This window comes from Anser brachyrhynchus, assembly GCF_964034855.1.
Source record: "Anser brachyrhynchus genome assembly, chromosome: 4".
NCBI classification, from domain to species: domain Eukaryota; kingdom Metazoa; phylum Chordata; class Aves; order Anseriformes; family Anatidae; genus Anser; species Anser brachyrhynchus.
The window spans coordinates 69936016-69959927 of record NC_137698.1 but is presented as its reverse complement, the minus strand read 5'-3'; the positions used below and the strand labels follow the sequence as shown (position 1 = coordinate 69959927).

The 23912-nt window shown below is 43.0% G+C and overlaps 2 protein-coding genes across 6 annotated transcripts in view; both read left to right on the top strand.

Moving 5' to 3' along the window:
• The window catches only part of CFAP99 (cilia and flagella associated protein 99), a 57442-nt gene extending 55985 nt beyond the window's left edge, over positions 1-1457 (top strand). For all 4 annotated transcript variants that reach the window (XM_080592071.1, XM_080592072.1, XM_080592074.1 and 1 more), the window contains one exon: positions 1056-1457. In XM_080592071.1, coding sequence (XP_080448197.1) covers positions 1056-1223 — 168 coding nt within the window. In that variant the 3' untranslated portion in view covers positions 1224-1457. The remainder of the gene's footprint in view (positions 1-1055) is intronic.
• A 3006-nt stretch (positions 1458-4463) lies between these two features.
• RNF4 (ring finger protein 4) lies at positions 4464-23553 on the top strand. 2 transcript variants are annotated; one of them, XM_080592075.1, is made up of 7 exons: positions 4464-4549; positions 11996-12214; positions 12710-12830; positions 13750-13833; positions 17560-17725; positions 20333-20381; positions 20721-23553. In XM_080592075.1, exons 2-7 carry the CDS (start codon positions 12206-12208, stop codon positions 20868-20870), a joined length of 579 nt encoding a protein of 192 aa, XP_080448201.1. In that variant the 5' UTR covers positions 4464-4549; positions 11996-12205; the 3' UTR covers positions 20871-23553. The 2 variants fall into 2 exon arrangements, with proteins under 2 accessions (XP_080448201.1, XP_080448202.1); XM_080592076.1 differs by lacking the exon at positions 4464-4549 and adding an exon at positions 4741-11519.
• The last annotated feature ends 359 nt before the right edge of the window (positions 23554-23912 follow it).

Genomic DNA, 23912 nt, shown 5'->3' with positions numbered 1-23912 from the left:
ACACACTAAGTCTCCTAAGATGTCACAGTGTTTTTGTTTACGGTCTGCTCAAATGTTAATACATCTGTAAAAAAGAAAAAAAAAAAAAAGAGAGAAAAGAAAACCAGAGGAAAACCTTAAGGTTACTATAAATTATTTAGATGTTTTGGCGTTTGTTCCATCAGTGCTGTTCAGCTCTGCATGACCCTGTCCAAATGTTATTACAGCGAAGTGGTTCGATTCTGGTCAGATATGCCCAGCAGCATCTTTTTCTAGTCAAACTGCATATTGCTGTACACGGTGTTAGAGTGACTATAGGAAAATAATCCTCAGTTATGGTGTAAAAGCTATCTGGCATTCAGTTTGTACTGCTACCTTTTAGGCTTCTCGATATATAGACAAAAAGTGAAACTCACCCCACGTATTGAAGTCCCAAGTCAGATCGTAGCTTCAATTGCATTTGTGATAGCCTCTGAGGCCCAACACGTTTGTGCTGGTACAAGTGAAAGTAACATTTGTTAATAAATTACTATTAAGTTCTTAGTAAAACAGAATGTATATTGCAATTTGGAAAACTAAGATACAGAAAGCTACCATTTATTTAAGAAAATGTATTTTTTCTACCATTTTAAGTGAAATATCAGATGAAAAAGTAGCTGTTTTCTGTTTCTTATGAGCTTTATGGAGAATGATCCCTTGTGAACCTAGCTTGTAAATCAGCAAACCAGCAGAGTCTGATAGGATTTGTGCCACTGTTCATTTACAGCTTAAAGAATAACCTGATGGCAAAGAAAGAACATGAGATTCTGTGGCTTTGGAGCCACAGAAAACTATCCAGATAGTTTTAGCTTGACCTCACATTCTGTGGAGTGTTGCAGCTGGGTAATTTATCTTAAACTGGGCAACCCAATTGAGTTACCTTTCTATCCATCATGCCCAAATTGATGTTGACATTCCCCAACCATGTTAGCAAATAGCTGTGTTACCAGCCAGCCACATTATGAAATAAAAGTTTGGTGTATCTAAATAGCAGCATTATATTCTCGGCAGTCTGATCATGTGTGTCATCTCTGCAGGATTCTTTGCAATGGAACCACTGGAAAGAACTGGAAGAGAGTCGGGAAAGGAGGTTCAAGACCCTTCAGCACGGCTTCACGGCCAGAGAAACAGCTCAGAAAATGGCTGCCTATGAGGCAGCAAGAAGTGGAGCCACAGCTTGTATATTGCGCTCTGAGGTAAAATAAAGTACCCTTGGAACAAACTCAGGCCTGTTGGAAATCTCCCAGTGCAACTATTTACTACAAGGTTGAATTTTAATCTTTATCTGATCTCCACAGTGTGAATAGCAAAATTTGGGTCATACAGGCACAATAGAATAAAAATGTGTTAATTTTTTAGAATGGAATTTTATTTTAAAGCTATAATGGTATATACGTATATTCTTCTGTTAGAATAAAAAGCTGTAAGAAATCAAAATAGCAAATGTCTGGGTGAGAATGCTAAGGTCTGTATTTCTGCTATCATTGCATCCTGGGACATGGTTTGCTATGTTCACTTTCCCAGAGAATAAAAATGGGGGAAAAAACAAGCAGCATTTGTTTATATAAGCATCTTTTCAGAAGGCATGCTCAGCCCAGGCTCCTAACACATCTTCCATGACAGTAACTGTGTGTAACGGGATCACCAGTCTCAACACTGCTTTTAGAGGGTAAGGGAAAAACTGTTCAGAAGGTTTAGATGACACGATAGCCTGCAGCTGCCAGAGGCCAGACTCAGTGACCCGACAGACCATCCCTCTGTTTGCAGAGGTTAATGTCTTCAGTCTTTAAACAGTGGAAAGAGAACATAACATTGTTTGATCTCTTTAGCAAGCTGCTTCCAGAAAAGTTAAAATTCTGTTACTCACCTAGAAGATAATTTGCCCTCTATGACAATTTCTATACTGAGTAAAACAGCTTTTAAATCACAAGACTTACTCTAGGCACAAAGCCAAGGAGGATATAAATCTGAATTAAAATCTGCACAGCAGTACGACTATGTAATGTATTTCTATTTTAACTTGATGCCAGTTACTAAGTGTTTAATTATGGCTATTGCAAATATTTAAATTGAAGGAGACTGTCATTGACATTAGAGTCAGGCAGCTGCTTTTAATGCTCTCACAACATTACATTTCTCACTTTTTAGAGCGGGAAGTCTAATGGAATTCTTTTGTTGCCATCTAGCTGTGAAGATCACTTCCACAATCTGCAAGCTGATAAAATGTGCTGTATTTTTCATTTGTTGCAAATGCTATGGTAGTCCACAAAAGCAATGTAGGACTCATGCTCTGTAGGAAGAGTTAGGGAACCTACGAGAGTGAAAAGAAGGAATGATAGCAGCACAGCTACAGAGAAGAGAGAACTATGACCTTATGTGTGATAGAGGATTGTAAAAGCCTAAAAGGACAAACACTAGGTGGCAGGGAGTTCATCTTCCTTTGTGGTTGTTCAGCATTCTGTTGCAGAACGGCAAAGCCAGGTCTTGACTGTAACACCTCAGTTTTCCAGAAGCTAGCAATTAACAGGGCTGACAGTCATGTTTTGGAATATTGCATAGCTGAGTAGTACCTCTTATACTTTTTGATATATCTTGCATTTTGAGATTTATTTATTTTTTAAGTGTGCTTAGGTAGGTAATAAAGAAATTTAAAAAAACTATCATACTGCATGGTTCTTCCCCTGGGATGTTGGACCAGGCCTTCAAAATTCTTACTCAATTGCAGTCAAGGTGACTCAGAAATATTTCCTTCTCCATGTTTTCCGTGCTTTCAAATGGAAGGGCTGAGGAATCTCAATAATCTAGCTGTGGATTCATCATCATAAGAAGTTACAAATAGCTCTGTTCTTGTTACCTGAGGATCTGATGCATGAGTTCTTCTTCAGAATTAATGTTTAGAGGAATATAAAAGAGTTTGAGTCTTTAAAGAAAAATACCAATGTATTCTTATTTTCCATAAGCTATTGATTTTAAGGTGATGGCAGGTCTTGCAACAGAATATACAGGATAACATTAAAAATAACATGTTCCTCAAGACAAACGCGTGTAACTTGATGTTGGAGGCAGCAGACCCTATCCAAAACCACTCTGCCCATGGCCACCAGAGCACTTCCCCTAGTATTATTCCTCATTCCAGGAATATGGTACACTGAAACCTAAGGTGATCCCACGGAGAGCCAGCAAAGGTCTGGCAGGACTTTCTAGCCTTAAATTATAAAAGCAGCTGTAATACCATCAGAGCCAAGGGAGCTTTGAAGCAATACAGCTGCACTTCTCTGTGCAAGCCACAGCTTGTACCTGTGGCACAGATAATCCACAGCCTGGTTAATCCACGCAGAGATAATTGGTAATCAACAGTGCCTTCACACTGGTAAACACAGGGGCATGAATAATTTGTGATTCATTCACTTACATGTTTGTTACAGTATTTGTTACAGCCAAGGAGACAAGTGTAAGTGGACAAGGCTGGCTCTTCAATAATCTCTGAAAACAGTCACAAAACCAGAGGTTTTACCTGTCTGGTTTTAGTGACGGACTCATTAAGAAACCCCTTTCAACACCGTAAATTTCACATGCCAGAATCACTCAGATAAATGTGAGGTCTCTTATTTCAGTGTAGATGGCCAGATCACAAAAACTTTGTCGTGGACCTACAGTATAATGAGTCCGAGAAAAACTGAGGAAAAACCAAAGGGTTTTGGACACAGGGTGCATGCTCTTGTGCCACGGTCACTGCCACGTGGCTCCCTACACCAAACCAGACTCACAGCCTGATAATGAGGCAAGTCCCTAGGGGCCTGGCCAGGCAACCAGATCAGCCCTACACAGTGCAGATATTTCATTAGTCACATAAAACCAAAGACAGTGCTGCATTGGCTTGGCAGGCAAAAACTGGTACAAATCTCAGGAGAGATTTACCCAGGGAGGAAAGGCAAGAGAAGTCAGCAGGAAGAGCTACAGATTTATCTACAAAAAGGCAGACTGACAGGTGTGGGGCAGTAAAAATCAAAGGTAGGCCAGGGAAAGCAGCCAGAAAATGCTTCTGATGGTCAGAGGAGATGCAAAATACATTGGCGAGCATGTATGGTAAGTTATATTGAGGATTTGGGCTAATCATGCCAGAAGCAATAGGCAACGACCCCCCAGGCTGATGTCTCTGACAAATCCCCCTGGCTGCACTGGGGAATTCGTAGCAGACAACGGCCGTGAGGAAGGGGCAGAGGGAGGAAGAGGTGAGGAAGGGGCAGAGGGCAGTCCCGCCACGGCACCGAGCAAACCCCTGGGGGGGAAAAAAACTTTCCAAGGGGGCACCGGGCCGTGAGGGACGTACAGGCCTCACTCCCACCCGTGGAAACTACAACTCCCAGCACGCCCCGCGGCCGGATAAGAGGCGGGCGGGTTCTTTTTCCACCTCCCCCTTTGATTGACGGGCGCCGCGGCCTTTGGGCGGGCGCGGAGCGGCGCCGCCACCAATGGCAGGGAGGCGGGGGCGGGCGCTGCTCTTACGCCGTCGCCGGGCCGGGCGCGGAGGGTGAGGGCCGCAGGCCGGGGGGCTCCGATGGGGGCGGGGGGGGGGGGAGGAGGGCGAGGGGGGCGTAATGGCGGCGGGCTGAGGGGAAAGGGGGGGGGGGGGGGCAGCGCTGAGGGGAGCCGAGGGGGGCGGCTTTGGGGGTCGGGGCCGGTCCTCGTCGTCTTGTCGTTGCTGTGCGATGGCCAGATGAAAGTTTGGGCTGGGTTCGGGCTCGGGCTCTTTGTTTTGCCCTTTTTTTAGGGCGCTGGTGGGTGGGTGGCTGGGTGCGGGGGGCTGCCCGGGGCCGGGGGCTCGGCGCTGTGCTGGGGTCCTGCTGCTGCCGCCGAGGGGGGTCCGGGCAGGGTTCTGTGGTGTGGGGCCGCCCGGCCTCGTTTGGTGAGGTGGGGGTAGGCTGGCTTTCTGCTCTTCTGCAGCCGGTATGGAAATAATGGGAATGCCTCTAAAGGTGCCTGGGGTGCGTGGTAGGAGAGCGTCTGAGGGAGTAAAATGGCAGATGTCTGCGCTCAGCGACAGGGAGACGTGGTGCGGATCGTGCTGTGCTTGGTGCCTGGCCTGCTGGCCGCGGCTGGCCGAGCCTGGACGGGCCTCTGGGGCCTTCTGCTCCGAGCCCTGCCCCAGCAGGGCCACCCCGAGCAGGGGGCCCAGCCCCAGGCCAGGCGGCTCCTGGAGGTCCCCAAGGAGCCCCCACAGCCCCTGGGCAGCCTGGGCCAGGCTCCAGCCCCACAGAGCCCAGCAGGGCTGCCTGGGGGGCAGGGGGCGATCCTGGGCTCCAGGCTGTGCCCGCTGCTGCTTGGCCTGGCCCTGAGTGCCGCTGAACAGAGAACCACCCCCTTTTTTTTATTTTTCCTTTTTTTTTTTTTCTACGCCTTTGATACTGTTTCCTGTTGTTACCAGGGCCGTGAGAGCTTTTAGGAGTGGAAATAAGAAGCCAAATTTTAAAGAGGTAGCATGTCCCTGCTCTGACAAATACTATGTATACTGTTTGGTGTCAGCTGTGCCTTGTGCGTACCAAACCAGTAGTCCGACATTGTTGCTGTCTTGAAATACTGCCTTTAACCTATTTGTAATATTTAAGATGTTTACAAAATCGAGTCTTGTCCATATTAGTCAGATGTGATGGAAATACCTACTTTTCCGTCAGCTGATTTGCTTTAAAGCATCGGAAGCTTGTGGCAGATCAAAACCTTGTTTTCAGAGAGGTGCAAGAGAAGTTTTCATTTTATGCTGTACAGAGAATTCAGTTTTCAGGAGTGTAATTGAAACGTTAATTGAGGTCAACTTAAGCACAGTGGATATACTAACTTCTTTTTAGGAAAAAAAAAACAGAATGGAGGACTGAAGTCATAGATACGGGATGCAATATTCCTCTCCTCCTACTGTGAATAACATTTATGTGGCTTGACCCTTATTCTTCTGAAGTATCTACCTGTACAGAGAAATGCCGGTGGTTATAGTACTTAAAATATCAATGGATTAGCTAGAGTAAGCCTTGAACTATGCTGTTATGAGGACAAATACTTAAGCTTTTGGGAGAGCTGAACGCCAGGAGCAGTAAGTGCACGTGGAGAGCTCTGTGCGTGTGAGGAAGGGCAAGCGGCTCGTGCTGGTAACGCGTCATCATGCAGTGATGCAGTAACTTCCCTAAAATTTGAAAGTATCTGTTGGCTTGCTAAGTTGATCTGCAAAGCTCTTGTATTTAAAAAAGAAGTCTTTAGCTTAAAAAATAAAGTAAATCTGGAATTTTGAACTGATTTCTGAGTGCATCTTACCACAGGTATAATAGATGACCTTACTAATAGCTTCAGCTGGGGTTATGTGGTGCTTAAAGATTGTTTGTTGGGGGGGAGAGATGTTGGTGCAGTGACTCTATTTGTGTCGTCCTGTCGTCGGAGCCCCGATGCTGGGTTTCCATAGAGACTGCTGCAGGAGGAGCATGGAGGCCTTAGGAAATAATTTGGACTATCTGGGCCTGCGTAATGAATCGTTATTCGGTAGTCCTGAGGCTTTGAAAAATCTTCTAAGGAATTCTAATGATAGAATCACAGAATGGTTTGGGTTGGAAGGGACCTTAAAGCCCATCCAGTCCCACCCCCCTGCCACGGGCAGGGACACCTCCCACCAGCCCAGGCTGCCCAAAGCCCCATCCAGCCTGGCCTCGAGCGCTGCCAGGGATGGGGCATCCACAGCTTCTCTGGGCAGCCTGTGCCAGTGCCTCACCGCCCTCTGAGTAAAGAATTTCTTCCTCATGTCTAATATAAACCATCCTTATTTTAGTTTAAAGCCATTTCCCCTTGTCCTACCACTGCACCCCCTGACAAAGAGTCCCTCCCCAGCTTTCCTGCAGCCCCTGTAGGCACTGGCAGGCTGCTGTAAGGTCTCCTGGAGCCTTCTCTTCTCCAGGCTGAACAACCCCAACTCCCTCAGCCTGTCTCCGTAGGAGAGGTGCTCCACCCCCTTGATCATCCCCATGGCCCTCCTCTGGACACGTCCTAATACATCCATGTTCTTTTTGTGCTTGGGGCCCCAGAGAAGTTAGTGAGTGTGTCACTAAATGTGCAGTGTTTGAGCTGTTCTGTTTATCTCTTCTTGTATAATGCTAATTTGATCTGCGGTATACTAAAGAAAATAGGCTTTACTTTATTTTTCATCCTCCTTCTTGCGGTTCGGACAATTAGCATTCAGCAGAGATTCCTGAATAAGCCAATAGCTTAGTGTGGAAATCTGTAGCCCCACAGAAGAGGTTTGTTCTTCCAAGAAAAGAATGTTGCTGGATCAAGAGACTCCTTCCGGAGTCCTAATAAATTCCAGCAGTCTGGCTTTCCTTGTGAGCGTGTTTGTTGTGAGGTGGCTCTGGTTAACGCTGATGAATCTTCTGATGGTGGTTTATTTTAGGGTGGCTTTACGGTGAGGAGCACCCCTACGGATACCTACTCCCAACTTTCTTCTGCAGAAGAACTTCCCAGGGAGGTTGAGGTTTGCTCCATTAGCAACTAGGACAGGAATGCTTGTGCCCCACGTGTACTCTCTGTTAAGAGCTGTGACAATCAGTATGGAGAAAGCCGCCTGGTGGCGTTGGGAGATTCAGAAAGATAAAACAGCCGAATGGCGACGCGGGGCTGCCACCTCAGTTGGAGAAGTAGCTCTCTGCGTTGCTTTGAGGCCTGATGTTACTCTGATACACGTCGTAGTAATCCTGTAAATGACACGTTTCTGGGGTTTCTGGGCCTCCTGGTGAAGAGGCGTGGGAATGGTTAATGGTGGTGAGGTGGTTTTAGTGTGACAGATCTGCTATTGGACAGTACTTCCTTGTCGTCGTCCTCCCCCCTTCGCCTCCTCCAATTACTTTCCACCAAATTTAAGTGGTTTTGGTTGCGTGGGGTTTTTTTTATTTGTTTTTGTTATTCTGGGTTGTGGTGGTGGTGTTTTTCTCTGTAGTAGCTCTTCAGCATTTGTGCCACTTCTGGCCAAAGGAAGTCTGTGAATCTGCATAAGGTTTCACATTTGGAGTCATCCCAGGTGCTTGATTTTTTTTTTTATCTAATTTTTAATCCTTTTTTTAAGCTACTTTGTCACCATACCACTGCACTGGGCTGTTTTCAGTGTCATATCCAACAAGCACCGAGTCTGGTGAAGCCTTCTGAGTGTTTTATGTCCCAAACTGGGCTGTCAGGTGAACAGCAGAGTTTCATTTTGTCGTCTTTCAGCAGCGTAGGTACATCAATGTATCAGCTTGCTTTAAAAGACTGTAATTAAAGCCAATTCTAGCAGTTTGTAATTTCAACTAAGCTTGTTTAAAGCTTAATTCTTTACGCTCCTCAGATGCGTGTATCAATTCATATTTCCCAGCTTTTTAATGTCAAAGTGTTTTTCCAATTCCGTATCTGAGGAGAACAGAGGAAAATGTCTCTTGGCTTCCTTGGTGAAATGAACCTAGCAAGAAGCCACGCCATCGGATTCTTTATATACCTCATATGTTGCTCGGTCTTGTTCATCTTCCTGTCTGGGGGAAACTGCTTTGCCAAAGTTATTTTTGGTTTCCGTTGTAGCTGTCGGATGAAGAGGGTGCCTTTGAGCAACTGGAGCCTGAAGGAGCTGATGCTATGTTTACGGGTGATCCTGTTGTGTGCCATCCCTCATCCCTTGTGCTGCGTGCCCTTCTTGCTTCGCCTCCCTCTGCCCCTTGTCTCCAAGAAGCCTCAAAGCCAGATCTATAAAAAATAGAGGGAGAGGAACTCGTATAGCACCTAGAAATGGTGATCCCAGGACAGTGCCCCTGGGCTGGATTTTGCAGGAATGCAGAATCAGATGCGGTCTTGTTTTAAAAGTCCTTGTTCCCTCTTCCAAAAACTGAGTAAAACGGGATGTTCCCAAGCCTTGGTAAGGCTGGCGGGTGGCTGAAAAGCTTTCTTGGGAAGCAAAGAGAAATCTCAACCTTCAGAACAGTGGGGCGAAGTGTGCCAAGAGCACACATGCTACCTGGCTACGGACGGGTACGGAAACGAGGAGGGCTGCGGGGGGGAGCAGGAGGCTGCAGGTCAGCACCCTGCCCTCCGCGGCAGAGCGAACGCCGGGCCTTCTTCGTCTTGTGTGTCCCGGGGAGTGCAGAAGGCTGTTTGCTCACGTTTCCTAGAAAAACTCCTGAGTGACTGTCCGTGTAACTAGAGGTTTTAAAAGCGTTTCCTGCCAGATTTGGCGAAAGTCACGCCGTGAAGACTTCAGGTTCATTTTGGGGTGGGTGGCAGTGCACAAGGACTTTGGAAACAATCTGCTGTGAGCAGGACCTGCCAGTGGGCTTTCTGGCCGGTAACAGCGGCACACAACAGGTAGTCTCTTACTAAATAATAATTTAATTTTTTTTGTGGCAATTCTAAAACGAGGGAAAAAAGGGAGAAAATTGAGCAGTGTATTGTGTTGCTAAAACTGCGCATAAATGCATCTTTTGGCTTAGGGAAAGCACCAAATGTAGCGTAAAGGTATTCTCAGGCACGTCTTGTTGTGTCACAGTTCATGTTAAGAGGTCTTTTATGGAAGTGATTTAAGAAATATAGAGAAAGTTTAAGACGGGGAATAAAATTCAGTTGGTTTCTTTTAGCTCAAGGTGATAACTGATGACCAATGTCATTCCATCCCCCTGGGTGGCCTCAGCATTTCTTGACCCAGGAATAGGTTAATAGCCTGCTAATTAGTTTGTACCTATGTTGACACGGGGTGGGGGAAAGGAGAGGGGAGGGAGATCCCAAAATCCCTAATGAGAGGTTGTATGATGAGGCAGTTTGGAAGATCATCTCAGCTTGGTTTTGGTAACTTTAGCTGCCTGGGATATGCAGCTGGCTCAAATCTAACGTGCATCTAATCCTCTCGGCCTCTTTTAGGTTCTTCGTTTCTGACTTGGGTGCAGATGGTGAAGTTGTGGGAGCCTGAGCGACCTCAGCAGTGCTCGGGCTCGTGCTGGTCCTTGTGTTTAGGAGGGCTGTGCAGAGGATGTGGATTTACTTGGTACTTTTAGATCGCCTGTGTGTCCAGGGTGCTCCTGTCAAGCCTTGCCTGAAGGCCCTACAACTCTTCTGTAGAGAAGACTAATTACCTGGAAGCGGCCAAATGGGGCGGTCTGGCGTTATTTCGTGTCCTTTTTGAGGCCGTGGTGTGCCGTCTGCACTGTGACAGGGGCCATGCGGCGTCCCTTGGCTGAGGCAGCAAGGGTTACGGCCAACGCAGAGCCAGGGACCTGCGCAGCGTGCCACAGCTCGCACCTTTGGGCTGCTGTCTGCAGCCGGAACGGTGACGGGAACAGCCAGCTCCAGCTCCTAGGCCGTTACGGGCAGGGGACGGCCGCTTTGGCACAAAAGCAGTGCGTTGTTCCGCACGGCAGAGCAGCGCAGGTCGGTGCCAGCTGTGGGCTGCCCTGCTCTGCACGGCTGGGGGAACACCTCCGCGCTGCGCCCTCCGCCTGAGCACCGTGCGATGGCCTCGGCAGCGTAGGACAAGGTCTGGGAAGGCATTTCTTCAGTCCTGGGTACCGCTGATGAGAATCACTTATTTCCATCTTCTTCTCTTCCCCCATCAGCTACTTGCACACGCTAACAAAGTCCCTTGATGAGTAGTTTCAGGTGCTCCAAGGGCTGGCACATCTTCATGGCCTTGGTTTCCCCAGTACGTCCGCGTCTCGGTTGTACTGGGGAGCCCAGTGCTCCCGAAGGCCCCCCAGTCCTGAGCAGAGGGCAAGGATCCCTTCCCTCGCCCTGCTGCAGGCTGTGGGCGTTCCTTGCAGCAAGGCTGTGTTGCTGGATGTGGCAGTTGAAGCCCAGCACATGAAACCAGTGGATTTCTGCCTTCCTGGTTTTGTTTGAGCACGATGCAGTAGGTCTTCTAGTACGGGTTTATCTCTCGGTTGTGTTACTTAGGGCTTGCCAGGGCTTCTCTGCTGCCAGGCCTGTAAAAACACACCAAGGGAGGGAGATTCTAGGCAATTTCAGACCTCTGCAGGTAGAAGCAGCTGTGCATCAAGAAGGGATTTAGTTTATTTTTTAGAGACAGATTCGTAACAAGACTTTGCGTAGGCTTGATGGTTGGACGCTTGGCGGTCTGCGAAGGCTTCAGTTTGGTCTTTCGTGCACTAAAATGCAGGCCGTCTGGTGGGCTTGATTCCTCAGCTTTCTAACCACTTTATTTTGTCTATTAAGGAATATTTTTCCTACTACTTTGTAATGCTCTGTCCTCTGAAATGAGTTATTTGGTTTGTTTGGGGTCCCCCTGCTGCCCCCCGTCGCGTTTGGAGAAGCGTTAGTTTTACTATAAGCAAGCTTTCCAACATGAGCTTCAGTACCGTGCCAGCTGCTGTGAGAACCAGCTGTGTGCTTGCTCCCTGGCTCTTCCCCCGGAGCAGTGAGGTGCCAGGTGAGCAGGGCCGTGCACACCTGCGGCTCCTTCAGGACAGGTGTGGGGAACTCGTGTTCTCGTACGCCAGAGACCCGTGAGTAGTTCCACGCTGAAATTTCTGTGCTCCACTTGCTTTAGATTCCTTTCAAGCTGTTTAGCTCCCACGTGGTGGAATCTAGAGACGGCTTGGAGAAAAGAGTACTGCTTATCTGCAAGTTTTGTTCTCTGGAGATGGCTTCTTGTGACACAATTCCCGGTGGCTTCTGCCCACACACAAACAGTGCCTGAAGAGAATCAGTTGTTTTCTCAGATAAAACTTAATTGGGACTCCTTAGTGATTTTTTGTGGTTTGCTATTGAACTGGCTTATTCTGGTGTTCAGTTTAGGAAATGGGTAGGAATGAGTGAGGCTGCAGGCCCATCTGCAGGTGTTTGAGGCTTAAATACATCTGGGACTTGCAGCCTGGCTTTGGTCAGCAACTAGTGGATCAGGAATGGGAATCCTTAGAGTGGGCGTGTTGAAGAGAACAGGACTTACAGATAGGTAATCTTCTCTCTTCTTTTCTTATAGGTTTGGAAGAACATCATTCTAAGATACTGAGAAATCTGGACTTTCTAACAGTGTACTACCTAAAGAAGGAATACATATACATATATATATATACACACACACATATATAAGGAATATAATATAAGGAATTGAAAGTTGTAGCTTCCTTGCATTTAATTTTATGGTATTTGTACCTCTTACTTTTTCTGTAACTTTAGATCAAGAAACACCATGAGTACAGTAAGTATTTTACTAATCAGTGTAAAACTGCTTCTTAAAATGTGTTGTTTATAGTACTTCTGTAAATCTTTAAGAGTTATTGTATATGTACTAACATATTAAGTTCCCATGTAACCTCATGTTCTGTAATACTTAAATTAATCTCTAGGAGCTAGCAGTGTTTCAGGAATGCCTAAAACGTCAGCAAAAACTTTAGGTCAGACTGATCAAATGATTACTCTGATGTAATTGTGAGCTCATCTTCTCATTTGTAAACCATCACAATATGTGCCATCGTTTTCTTTTTGTGACCCAGCTGGCTGGAGATCTGGAGTGATGTCTTTTCCTTGATGTGATGAGTTGAGATAGGACCGACCCATCCCACTAGCGTACTCATACTGCAGCCTTCTAGTGATGTGTTTTGTCCATCTTTGTATGCTTTCGTTGATGCTGCAAAAGTGAGGTCTACACTACCATTACTCTTAAAGAAAACTCTGAGGCTTTGTTCTCTCTTAGACTCAAAGAAAGCGCCGTGGAGGATCGGTTAGTTCTAGGCAAGCTCAGAAACGAAGCAGGCTGATAGCTTCCACCACGGAAATGGCTTCAGAAGCAGAGCCAATAGAACTTGAAGAAAGTGGTAAGCTTTCTCTTTAACTTGGTAAGAAAATCAACTGCTTCTGGAGTGTTGGGATCCCACTTAATGTGTTTTTTTTGCCAGTTTCAAGGCATTTTAAAGGAGGATAAAAACCTAATTATTTTAAAATGCGTGCAGAATGGAATCTGTGAACAAGGCTGCTGACAACTGTTTGAGTTGGTTACTGAGGTGTGATGCGTTCACTGCTAGAGAGAGCTGAGTTACGTGAGGAAGGTACGCAAATGCTCAAATATCAGACTGTTTGTTGGGAGTCACTGCAGCTGCCTTTACAGATAACAGCAAAGTAAATTTGGGAACTCCCAAGTTTTAAGAAGATAATTAAATTTTGTTGTCAGTCATGTCCTGTTCCTTAAGGGCGCTTGTCCAGTATGGTTTTACAAAAAGCACTAGACTTTAAAAAGGCTCCTTAACCTCTAAATAGATACTTACACTGCCTTCTTTGGAAAGAATTAAAAGTAACCGTTGGTCTCCAGGTAGCTATATGGTTTTTTGTCTTTTTGCTGTGAATTTGACTATTAAAAGTTAGAAGAGGCGTGAGACGAGAACATTGACAGCATAGCACTGGAAAACTCTTATATCCTATATGATACGTGTTTTACAGTGTGATAATCATTCTCCTATATTGGATGAATTATCTGTTGCTGCATACCTCCTACAAGCTATTGACATGTGAGACAGTGTGCGAGGTCAGCTGCTGTTACTCTTGCATTGCTACTTGCAGAAGGCAGTGGTGTTAATGCTGTACATGGATTATTGAGAGCAAAGCTTGAGTGAAATTTTGGACACATTACTGAAGAGAAGAGGGATAGAGCAGTGTTGAATCGTACCTCAGTCTGTTACACACTGACAGGTAATTTTTTCCTGCGATCTCTGATATGGATTCTAACGTTGTGTTTTTAAGCTGGTGAAGAAGTAGTAGATCTCACATGTGAATCTTCTGATCCTGTAGTAGTTGATCTAACTCACAGTGATTCTGTTGTGGTAAGTAATGAATGACACACCTAAATAACATAGTCAAATTAATTTTGTATTGTGCTTGTTGGTAGAATCTTTAAGGATGAGTTCAAAGTTCAGAGTTGACTTTTCAGTGCATGAAAGCCATGCGTTGCAGATCAACACAGAAACTGCTCTGAAGGTGCTACGTAGCACAGGCATTCTTTGGGTACAGCAGTACAGTCCCTCCCTGCTTTCTCAGAGTGCTGTAAATCTGCACGGGTACTCTTCTTCAAAAACAACTCGTTAAATGTCTCTATGAGCCTAACCAATTTAATCAGGCTCAAGATAATAATACGCCTTTTCGTAGTGTAGACATGATGGTAAATGCATTTAAAGTATGACATTCTCTGAGAGTCTAGGCCCCTTGTTCACTAAATGTTGAAGGTACCTGAGCTGCACAGTGACTGCTCCCATGTTGCTCTCTGGGTTTTTGAGCAGTATAGTTATATGGAGTATAATGCACAGGCTCCTCAGTTGTTTTTGTAGGTTGCAGTGTGTGTTCCTTAATAGCTAGGTACAGACCTTATTGCTTCTAATCTAAGGATCAGAAGTCTGGCATGCTTGTCATGGCTGTCACGAATGTTTAAGAAGAATCCTACTGATAATTACTAAGCTTGAAGAATCTGGAAAACTGAATTCTAAGGCATTAAAGAGCTCTATTGAAATGTGTATTTGATGAATATTTGAAGATCTGTACAGTAAAAGTAAATTGATATACTGACTGCAGAAGTAAGCTTAAGCTTTACAAGATTTGGGTTTGGGTCATAGTTTACCAAGACCTTAGATCATCAAAAGCTCATCTTCTAGACAAACAGCTCCTGATATCTAAGTAGCCTGACTTAAAGGGTTAAAACCTGGCTCTTATTTAGCACTTCAGAGTTCGCATTCAATGCCAAATGGATTTATAGGTGTATCTACATCTGTGAATATCACCTGCAAGTAATGAAAGCACAATCTAAAATAGCTTGTTGCTCCAGATCTCAGGGATATATACCTATCACGGGTAATGTAATAGAAGCAGATGCTACTTAAAGTTGGAGCTGTGTTAGATATATCAAAGATAAAGGCCAATGATTTAAATAAAAAGTGGAGGAGGTAGCAATAAGTCTTTGGCTTCACAGATATGAAGTGTTTAGTTGAAACATTAGTTTAAGAAGGCAGGCACAACTGTAGCTGACTGTTAGAAACTAGTTCAGTTTCTTACTCCAAGAACTCATTTAAAAAAAAAATCCACTTTGTTGTTACTGCTATTTTTAAAGCTCAAACGGTATTTGATCCAGTCCATAGTGTAGTTAATAGTCTGTTTTGGGATGCCACTACTGCTGTGCAGAACCACAAACAAGCAGCAGGAGTAACAGGGAGGGTATCTCATGCTAAGATTGTTCCTGAGCGCATACAAAGGGAAGGCCACAAACATTTTAATATAATCTGCGTTGCCCCAGTTCTGGTTCCACCAAAGATAGTAGTCGGTTGGTTTTCTGTTCAGGTTTATTTTTTTAGCAATTGTTATCTAATATGAAGTGTTTAGGGATATCTCACATGACTTTGCTTGTTTGGGGGAGAAGGAGCTGAAGAGTCACCTCCAGCCTAAATCAAATTGGGGTACTGAAACTGAGGGACAGGGAGAAGGGGTCATTTCTGTCCCTTTTCAGCAGAGTAAGAACCAGAAGTAAGAACTTAGTAAATTGGCTGTTGCTCTGAAAATACTTTTAACACATTCTTAAGCAAAATAATATAGTGATATCCTAAAATTCTTAGTGTGCTTGTTGTTAATTGCTTACCTTATCTGATGCTTGTACGTAACGCTTGGGGTGCATACCAAAAATCTAATTTTATTTTTCTTCTCTCTCCCATACCATATATATTGATGCAAGATTGTTGAAGGTGAGTTGACGTTTTACAAGTGACAATAGATTTGTCCTAAACTTAATTTTTTTTTTCTTTTCCAACAAACTTGAGCAGCGTGGATTAAAACTGCGTTTGGCAAAAAACAAAGAGCAGTGCTAAAGTATTCAGCCAGTGTCTCAGAGAACAGATCCAATCCATGCTTCATAGTCTCTATGGAAGATGATATAAATTATCTGAAATAAAATCCACTGTAGTTTCTCAAAATATATTTTTCTTCCCAAATATAGAAGTTCTGTAAGCCTGAAGTGAATAATCAGTTTAACTGGCACTTTTAGCAGTAGAATATCTGTATTAGTAGAATAGGAAAATGTTCAAAGTCCTTATTAGCCTGTGTTGTACTGAAGGAACTGAAGTAGAAAGATGTCCAAGTCATAGTATTCACTTTAATTGTGTAGCCTAACACTCCTCAAATTTAATACTGGTAAGTGCTAACAAGTACATTTTTTTTTCTACTTGATGTATTACAGTAGTTGTAGAATAGGTATAAAGAACTTAATCCTTTACATCTTTCAGACCTTGCTCTGATTATAATATCTGAGATGTGTTAATCTGTTGTTAGCTGCTTCCTTAGAGTGTAATCCATTCTGGGCTCTGAATGACACAAGCAAGTGAATAAAAACATATGCAACAAAAGTTATAGCTGAAAAATTATGCAGAAAGAAACTTAAATTTTGGGGCTGTCGATGTAATGTTAATTAGTCCTTCGTGATTACACCTCCAGTGTTGATGCAACAGCAAAGAAATAATTCTTGCATGCAGTTTCTAATTGTTAAAAAAAGCAAGCAGCTGTTCTTTAACCTTTGGATGCTACAGGCCAGGTAATTTTTTTGATCTGTTTTTATCTTGGACAATATGAACTCTGTTTTCAAGTTGCACTAACTCAGGAGGACGATGATGAAAATGTCTAAGGAGACACTACTTCAAGTATTTATGTAATCTTCCAGATACTGTTCTTAAAAAGGCTTGTTTTGTCGAAACTGCTTTTGAGTAGGGAGATTTGATTTAAGACAAAGAGTGGAACGTTTCAGTATACCTGGACAGAGCAGTGAGAAACCACAGCAGCTGCATAATTTAAATGTTTAGACTTAAGCAAGTCTTCCATCAATTCTGAAAAACTACTTATTTTAGACTTTGTTACTGGAAGAATATTCTGAGTGTGTGTGTGTGTGTGTACACATATGGTCGCTAATCCCCAGAAGCAGCAACTGGCTGCTGGCAATGATATCCCTGCCCTAAGCAGTTTAGGTAATTGTGGGGGATGGTGCTCCCTTCTAATCTCATGCATTATACAGTTGTGAACAAAGTGCTCTCTGTTTTGTCAAACCTTTTGTTGTGCTACCTCGCCATGCTACTTGGAAACTTGTCTTCTTTCTCTCTTTTAATTTTCCTTTAAAGAATCAAGTAGCAATTGTTCCAGTTCCTCAGCGTTGTATCATACTAGTTAGAAGCAGTTAGATTTCTTCTGTTAGAAGAAACCTGGAGAGGAAGCCTGCCCCTATAGGGGCGTTCTGTTCACAGGTAGCGTAACTATGTGGAAGCTTACCATACAGGCAAGCTTTAAGGTCATGTTTTGGCTGTTGTAAAGCGAATAGAGCAAATGGTTTGTGTCAATATGAAACAGAATATTCAGAGCATCTGGAAATGTCCATCCTTAATATTGAGGAACCTTTTTTGTTGCTCTTAACTGAGATGAATATGTTTTAGTCCACTTAAAATTACAACTGTTACGGTCTACTCATACATTTCAAGGTTAGTTACAGGGCTATATATTTTATAATATGTCTAACTTAAAACAAATAAATTGCAGAGAATCAACGGCGAAGGAGAAATCTCAGACTAAGAAGCCAGCGGCAGTCAGACAGCTGTGTACTGAGTAGCGATGATGAAGATGAAGCAAGAGATAATGATGTGTATGTAACAGATAAAGTGTCTCGAGAATTGGGACCACTGGAGGATGAAACTGCAAGTTCAAAGTATGTATGCCTTATAACCTAATAAATATTAAGTTTTGCCTCTTTTTATACATACAGGACTAATTTATATTGTTACAGTCAGTCTTGTCTTTGAAATCTTACTCTAGTTTGTTGCCACTCTCGATGAGTACAGCATCACATTTCGCATACTGACAAAATGATGTTGTTTGCACTTCTGCAATAAAAAGCCAGCCCAAGAGGAATGTGCAGCTTTGCATACAACCTTTAAGATGAATGTGTCAGGGAAGGAGGATTAGCGACAGGCCGTAGCTCATAATGTGTTGCATTTACTTTTCATGCAAAGCTCTAGTAGTGCTGTTGTGATATGGAAGTATTTTCACTGGTGTGGATGAGGTTTGGTGTTACAATCTCCTAGAGTAACTAAATGAAATCAGGTATCCATGTGACTAGTGCAGACAAGGAACATGAGAATTGGTATAAATGTCTTGTAAAATGTTTGGGGGAGGGAGAAATACAGATCTTTATTAAGGGTTTTAACGTAGTCTTTCATTTAGCTCACGGATTGTATTGCTGTGTGCTTAGGCCATGCTGTCTAGGCTGTCGTTACTGTCATAGAATCAAAGAATCATTAAGGCTGGAAAAGACCTTCAAGATCAACTGGTCCAACCTAGTCTCTGACTAGGAAATAGATGAAATCAAGGTGAAACTGGAGTGCAGTGGATAATAGAGGGAACAAATCTGTTATTCTTCCCAAGAAATATATTTCCTAAACACTTCTTTGAATGCCTTGATTACATATTTAAAATTTAGTCGAACTTGACAGCTGACTTAGTGCTGTTACTGAGTAGGGGTGGCTGTTCTTATCTCACTGACAGTTTTACAACTTTGAATAGGGTATCCCCATCTGACCTTACAGCATAAGGTACTAGATCCTAGGCAAGTAAATGGCATTTATGATGCAACTGATCTACCTGCTCTGGTTTTCAGGGAGTAAAGGATAAGAAATTGGCTAAAGATGTGCCCATAATCTGAAAGCTTAAGAGCACTGGTGGTGGATTTTGTTTTTGAAATTTAAGTGGTCTGTGGTGTTGACAAAGACCGCAGTGTAAACATTCCCAGTATAGCAGTGTCAGTGTGATAACTTATTTGGCTTTTTTGGCATCTCAGAGTCTGTAGGCATTTACATGTGGCCTGAACTCTCAGATTTTCTTAATCCTTTTGGGTACCTTCAACTTAGGTCCTCCTGCTTGGCCCCAGCAATGTAATGAGTTAAAACCTTCATTGTGACTTTTAAAAAAAAAAAAAAAAGTATTTATGCAGGCAGTGGTCAGCTCTTCCATCGTGCAGTCAGTCTTTTTTTTTTTTTTAATATAGAACTCTGGACTTCTTGTAACAGGACTACTTGAGCATGTTTTGGGAAGGAGCTCCCTATACTGATAAAATTATCTTGTTGGTGGGCTTTGAGCCTTTTAGTTCAGTGGAGGGCAATATAGGAGAGAACACGAAAATTTGGGGTGTCAGGTTCTTAAATATGCCACCTGAAGTGCTTGTACTTGAAAACAGAGTGGATTTGGCCAATGAGTTTGTTTTTTTTGTTGTTATTTTTGGCTGTTAAGTATATATATTATATGAATAAATCCCACTACATAGTTAATGTAAAAATGTCATGTTTAGTTATCTTAAGCTCAAGCTTCTCTGTTAGAATGGGTCTTCTTGGTCCGTTTAGGTATGGCTATGACAGCTCAGTGCTGCAGCTTTTAACATTGACAAAAAGGTACTGATGCTGTAGATTGCCACAGAGCCTTCACAGTGTTGGGCTGCAGAGTTAGGTTACTCTTGCTTACATGGAGGTTATCATGAGTTGTAATTACTGAGTTGGTATAATAGCTGCTGCATAAAGAATTTGAGTAGTAAAAATGGGTAATCAATAGAATTAAATTATGTATGTGAAACTAGGTGTAGACTTTAGTACTTGCTGCTTGAATTTAAGATTGTGGGATAGAAGGTATCGTGCTTTCTATCCCTGCTGTGATTAATAAATTATAAACTGTTGCTTAACGTGGGAGGTTACACGGTAAAGCCAAGTGTTTGTGGTAAAGACTTATTAAAGCAGCTTACTTTGATCATTTAGAATCAAGATTAATCTGTCAATAAAAGAGGCAAAAAGCTCTTACTCTTTCTAATAGAGAATATCATTCAGCACTTACGTTACAAAACACTCCCCCATGCAGGGTAGTTCAGCCTGTTAGTATGCAGTGCTTGCAGTACAGCTGACCTGGAGAGGGAAGACAGGAGGGGGTTCCTCTGTGACCTCAGCTTGGAAATGGCCACCCAGTTGGTCTTCTGAGCCAGAATTATTTTTTTTAATGTTTCCTCATGTTAGTGTGTGACTTAACTTCATCTTCCTCGTGTTTTTGTTGACGGAAATCAAGTTGTTTCCCTTCAGTAAAGGAGACCCTAACTACTTATTAAAAGCAGGGAATTTAGAGAGTTAAAGCTGCGCAGGGATCTTCAGATGTAGTGCATCGTCATGGCTGGTCTGTGCAGTCGGATGATGATATGACATTTTATGTATCAGTAAATGTCAACGTACCATGAAATTAATAGATGTGTTTCTTTTCCTTTTTTTATTCCCTTTACCACAAGGCCTTCTGGTACTGTTAGTTGTCCGATTTGCATGGATGGCTACTCAGAGGTAAGGACCCACACATTGTCGTCGTTTCTTTTCTGCGGGAGGGAGAATGGGGAAGAGGTTGAGCAACACAGCTCTGTTAGGTCGTGTGGGACAGTACAGACAGCTAGCTTGAAGTACAGACTTGGGTTCCAAGGTTAAACTGGCTTGTCACTCAAAGTCATTTCTTAGTAGTATACACAGAGGGAGAAATACTTTCCAAGATGGCACCAAGAGTTGGGTTCCGTATTATAGTAATAATGTACTGACTATAGATACTCAAGTGCTATTTGCCTGGTGCCAATAGGCCAGCAAAGCCGAATTCCTTATTCCAAATACGTGTTGTGGTTTCTTTTCTTCCAGATTGTGCAAAGCGGGCGACTGATTGTGTCAACCAAATGTGGCCATGTCTTCTGTAGTCAGTGCCTCCGTGATTCCCTTAGGAACGCCAATTCCTGCCCAACCTGTAGGAAAAAACTCACTCACAGACAATACCATCCAATTTATATATGAGTACTTATATTTCTCAGGACAGATTCAACTGGATTTTTGGGGAAAATGTCTTGGTTTCAATGCTCTGAAGATTTAAAGAGCAGCAGGTTGTGAACACATCCAAATAAAACTGATTTTTTTTTTTGAGAATAACTTGTACATATATAAACAGCTTTTTTATGGTCCAAGCTGCTTCTTGTTATGTCACTGGTTATAATGTTGAATTTATGACTGTCTATAAACTAGACCAGCAGCCTATATCAGAAATGAAGCAGCTAATCCATTTCCTTCTACTTTTTTAATGCGTAAATAAGAGGGGTCTGAATATTTTGTTATTTCTTACTCTTGAAATTATTCCCACCGTTGCGTGCAGGTATGAAATAGTTACCTTTCAAAATACAGATGAACAATTTGCCATTTCATTACTCTTCTGTTTTTATCCTATAATATGCTCATTAATATATTGCTTTCTGCTAAATCATCTTTGTCCAAGTAGAATAAGTTCTGTAACAATTGATCATTTCATCATAAATCAATATGAAATCGACACCCAGGGTAATGCAATAAAATAACCTGCTGTTAACCAGCAGTCAGATTTTTTTAAAGCAGAAGGCTTGAACGTGTAGATGTCTTTATGAACTCCATGAGATCTGAAGTACATAGCCAAACTGCAACATGTACAACGTGAAAATAGTTATTTGAATGTTTTAACTGCCAAGAATTCCTGTATTTGGATCACAACGATGAATTTATTTTCTAACATGATGAGATGGTCACTTGGGTTTACTACTGTTCTATAGAGCTCTGTCTCCTTGTAACTGAGGCGAATACAGTCTTCTCTAGGCTTGCTAGTGATGAATAAGAAGCAAACTGTATGCTTTGCTCTTATCAGCTGAATACCAAACTACCCAGACAGATCTTCTTACTGTATCAAGTGTACCCAATGCAATGCTTCAAGTGCAGTACGTTCACTTCGCTGTTCTCTTCAGTCGCTGTACTGGTACAGTTGACTGGTTTTAGCCTGATATATAGGATCAAAATTTAAATAATTGCAATACCATGAGTTCAGAGGAAATAGAGACTTGAAAAGACATTTGGCAGCAATCTTGACTTGCAAATTGTTTGAAAGAGAAGCTTAAACTGTCTTTGCCCTGAGGGTCGTGCATCTTTCTTTTAAATAGAAGTCAGGTATATGTCCTAGGAGAGAACTCTTCTATTTAAACAAGGCAGGAATACACATGCTTATGTACTGTTAGCCAGTTATTTCTCTTCTTCCGGGACTGAGATATAAATGTCTGCTTAAACCTGATACAGATAAAATCTGCCAGCTGATGTGGAATCCAAGATGGGCTGATACAAATAGGATTTTAATAACTAAATGTAGATGAGATGATTAAAATTGGTGTTTTATTGTCCATATATGCAGTAGCTGCATCTATGAAGGTTGAAATTCAGTCTGTTTAAAAAAAAATCCAAAATTAAACTGTCAGGCATCCTTTGGAAGCTTGTTAATTATGAAAACCATTAGAAGTAGCATTCTGTGCTCTGGTACAACAGAATTGTAGGATGCGTTTAGTTAACGTTGATGTCTGATGTATCTTTGCTAACATGTCCTAGCAATCTGTAGGAAGCCTTTAATTAAAGCAGCTCTTCTAATTAGCTGTCTTAAGTTCTTGATTGAAGATTGCAACCCAAGAGCAAAGTTTATTCTTAGGATGTTTAGGGGTGTTACTGGAGGTAGTAATCCATGAAGAGTTCTGCTCCATGAAGGCCACCTTGAGAAATGCAATACTTTCCCCACCCTGGTTTGGGATAGCTTGGGTTCGGCGGCGTTCTGGGGAAAATGCCGGTTCTGCCTTGTGGCAGTGCTCCAACTCCTAAAATGTTACTCCACCGTGCGCTCCCAGTAGCAATGTGAGCTCGGAAGCGAAGGAATACGGCAGTCTTAGGATAGCGCGGTGACAGGGCAGGCTGGAGCTCGTGTCCCGAAAAAAGACGAAATGATAAAACAGCCCTTAGGATTGTTTCAAACAGAACTGCGTGAAGAGAAGCAGCCCAACACGAAACTGTGAAAATATTTACGGGCCATAAAGGGGAGGTGGGGGGTGGGTGGAGAATTATGGCCAGTTTTACTTCAGTGGTTACTGTGTCAGAGGGACAATAACGAGAGGGTTTAATGAGTTACCTCTGGGAATGACGTTGAGTCACGTATCCATGCATCTTTCGTAGTGTACTAGCTATAGCCTAAACTGACTTTGCACAACTCCCTCCATGTAAATATCACTTTATAGTTTGTGCTTTAATAAGTAGGCCTAATTGAAATTTAGATATCCCAAACTATAAAATATTTAACAAAAAAGTTTTTTAGCTTTTGTGTACCCTGTGAAGTGCCACAAATTTGTGCATCTCGAATTTTAAGCTCGCAGTACATGGAAAAATACTAAGTTGCATTATACTTTTTTATTAAAAAAAAGGAATAAAGAAACCCCAATATATTTGAGTTCCAGTGATGTTTCACATTGGCAAGAACTGATAGATAATATAAAGATTTTTTTTCATTATGTAAATGTATGTCTTGTTGTATATAGTTCAATTTTTCTTGTATTTAATTGTATTCATGTCTGTATGTCACATCTATGTTGGACTCTGCTGGTAGGCAAACAGTTCTTTTAAACAGGTGGAAATAAAATAAAAAATCAATCGACCAAGTATTCTTCCTTTTAATCGCATGGTATTAAATCCTTTGGGGGGAAAAAAGATCGCAAATCCCAAAGTGTCTGGGGTTTTGGTGAATTGGTGTTGTATGGGGTAGGAGTAAAGTGTTTTCTCGTGCAGGAGTGACGGCGAGACCACGGCTCCCAGTCCTGCTGCTGGGTCGGGGAGCGGGGACAGCACCGAGCTCAGGACCGGGTGCTTTGGGAGCTGGGGGCCGGCAGCACCTTCGAGGATTTGGTCCGAACGGGCGTGTGGTGAGGTGTCCCACTGCTCCTGGTGCCCTTGTGTGCAGCACGCTCCTGTGATGCGTGGAGGCTTGCGGGAGAGGGGCAATGAGCGCTGAGGAGA

Bases quoted from the DNA above. Each gene is read 5' to 3' on its own strand.
- RNF4 (XM_080592075.1), top strand. The intron at 17,726-20,332 runs GTATGTATGCCT...CTTTACCACAAG, and splicing joins GATGAAACTGCAAGTTCAAA to GCCTTCTGGTACTGTTAGTT. The intron at 20,382-20,720 runs GTAAGGACCCAC...CTTTTCTTCCAG, and splicing joins GCATGGATGGCTACTCAGAG to ATTGTGCAAAGCGGGCGACT.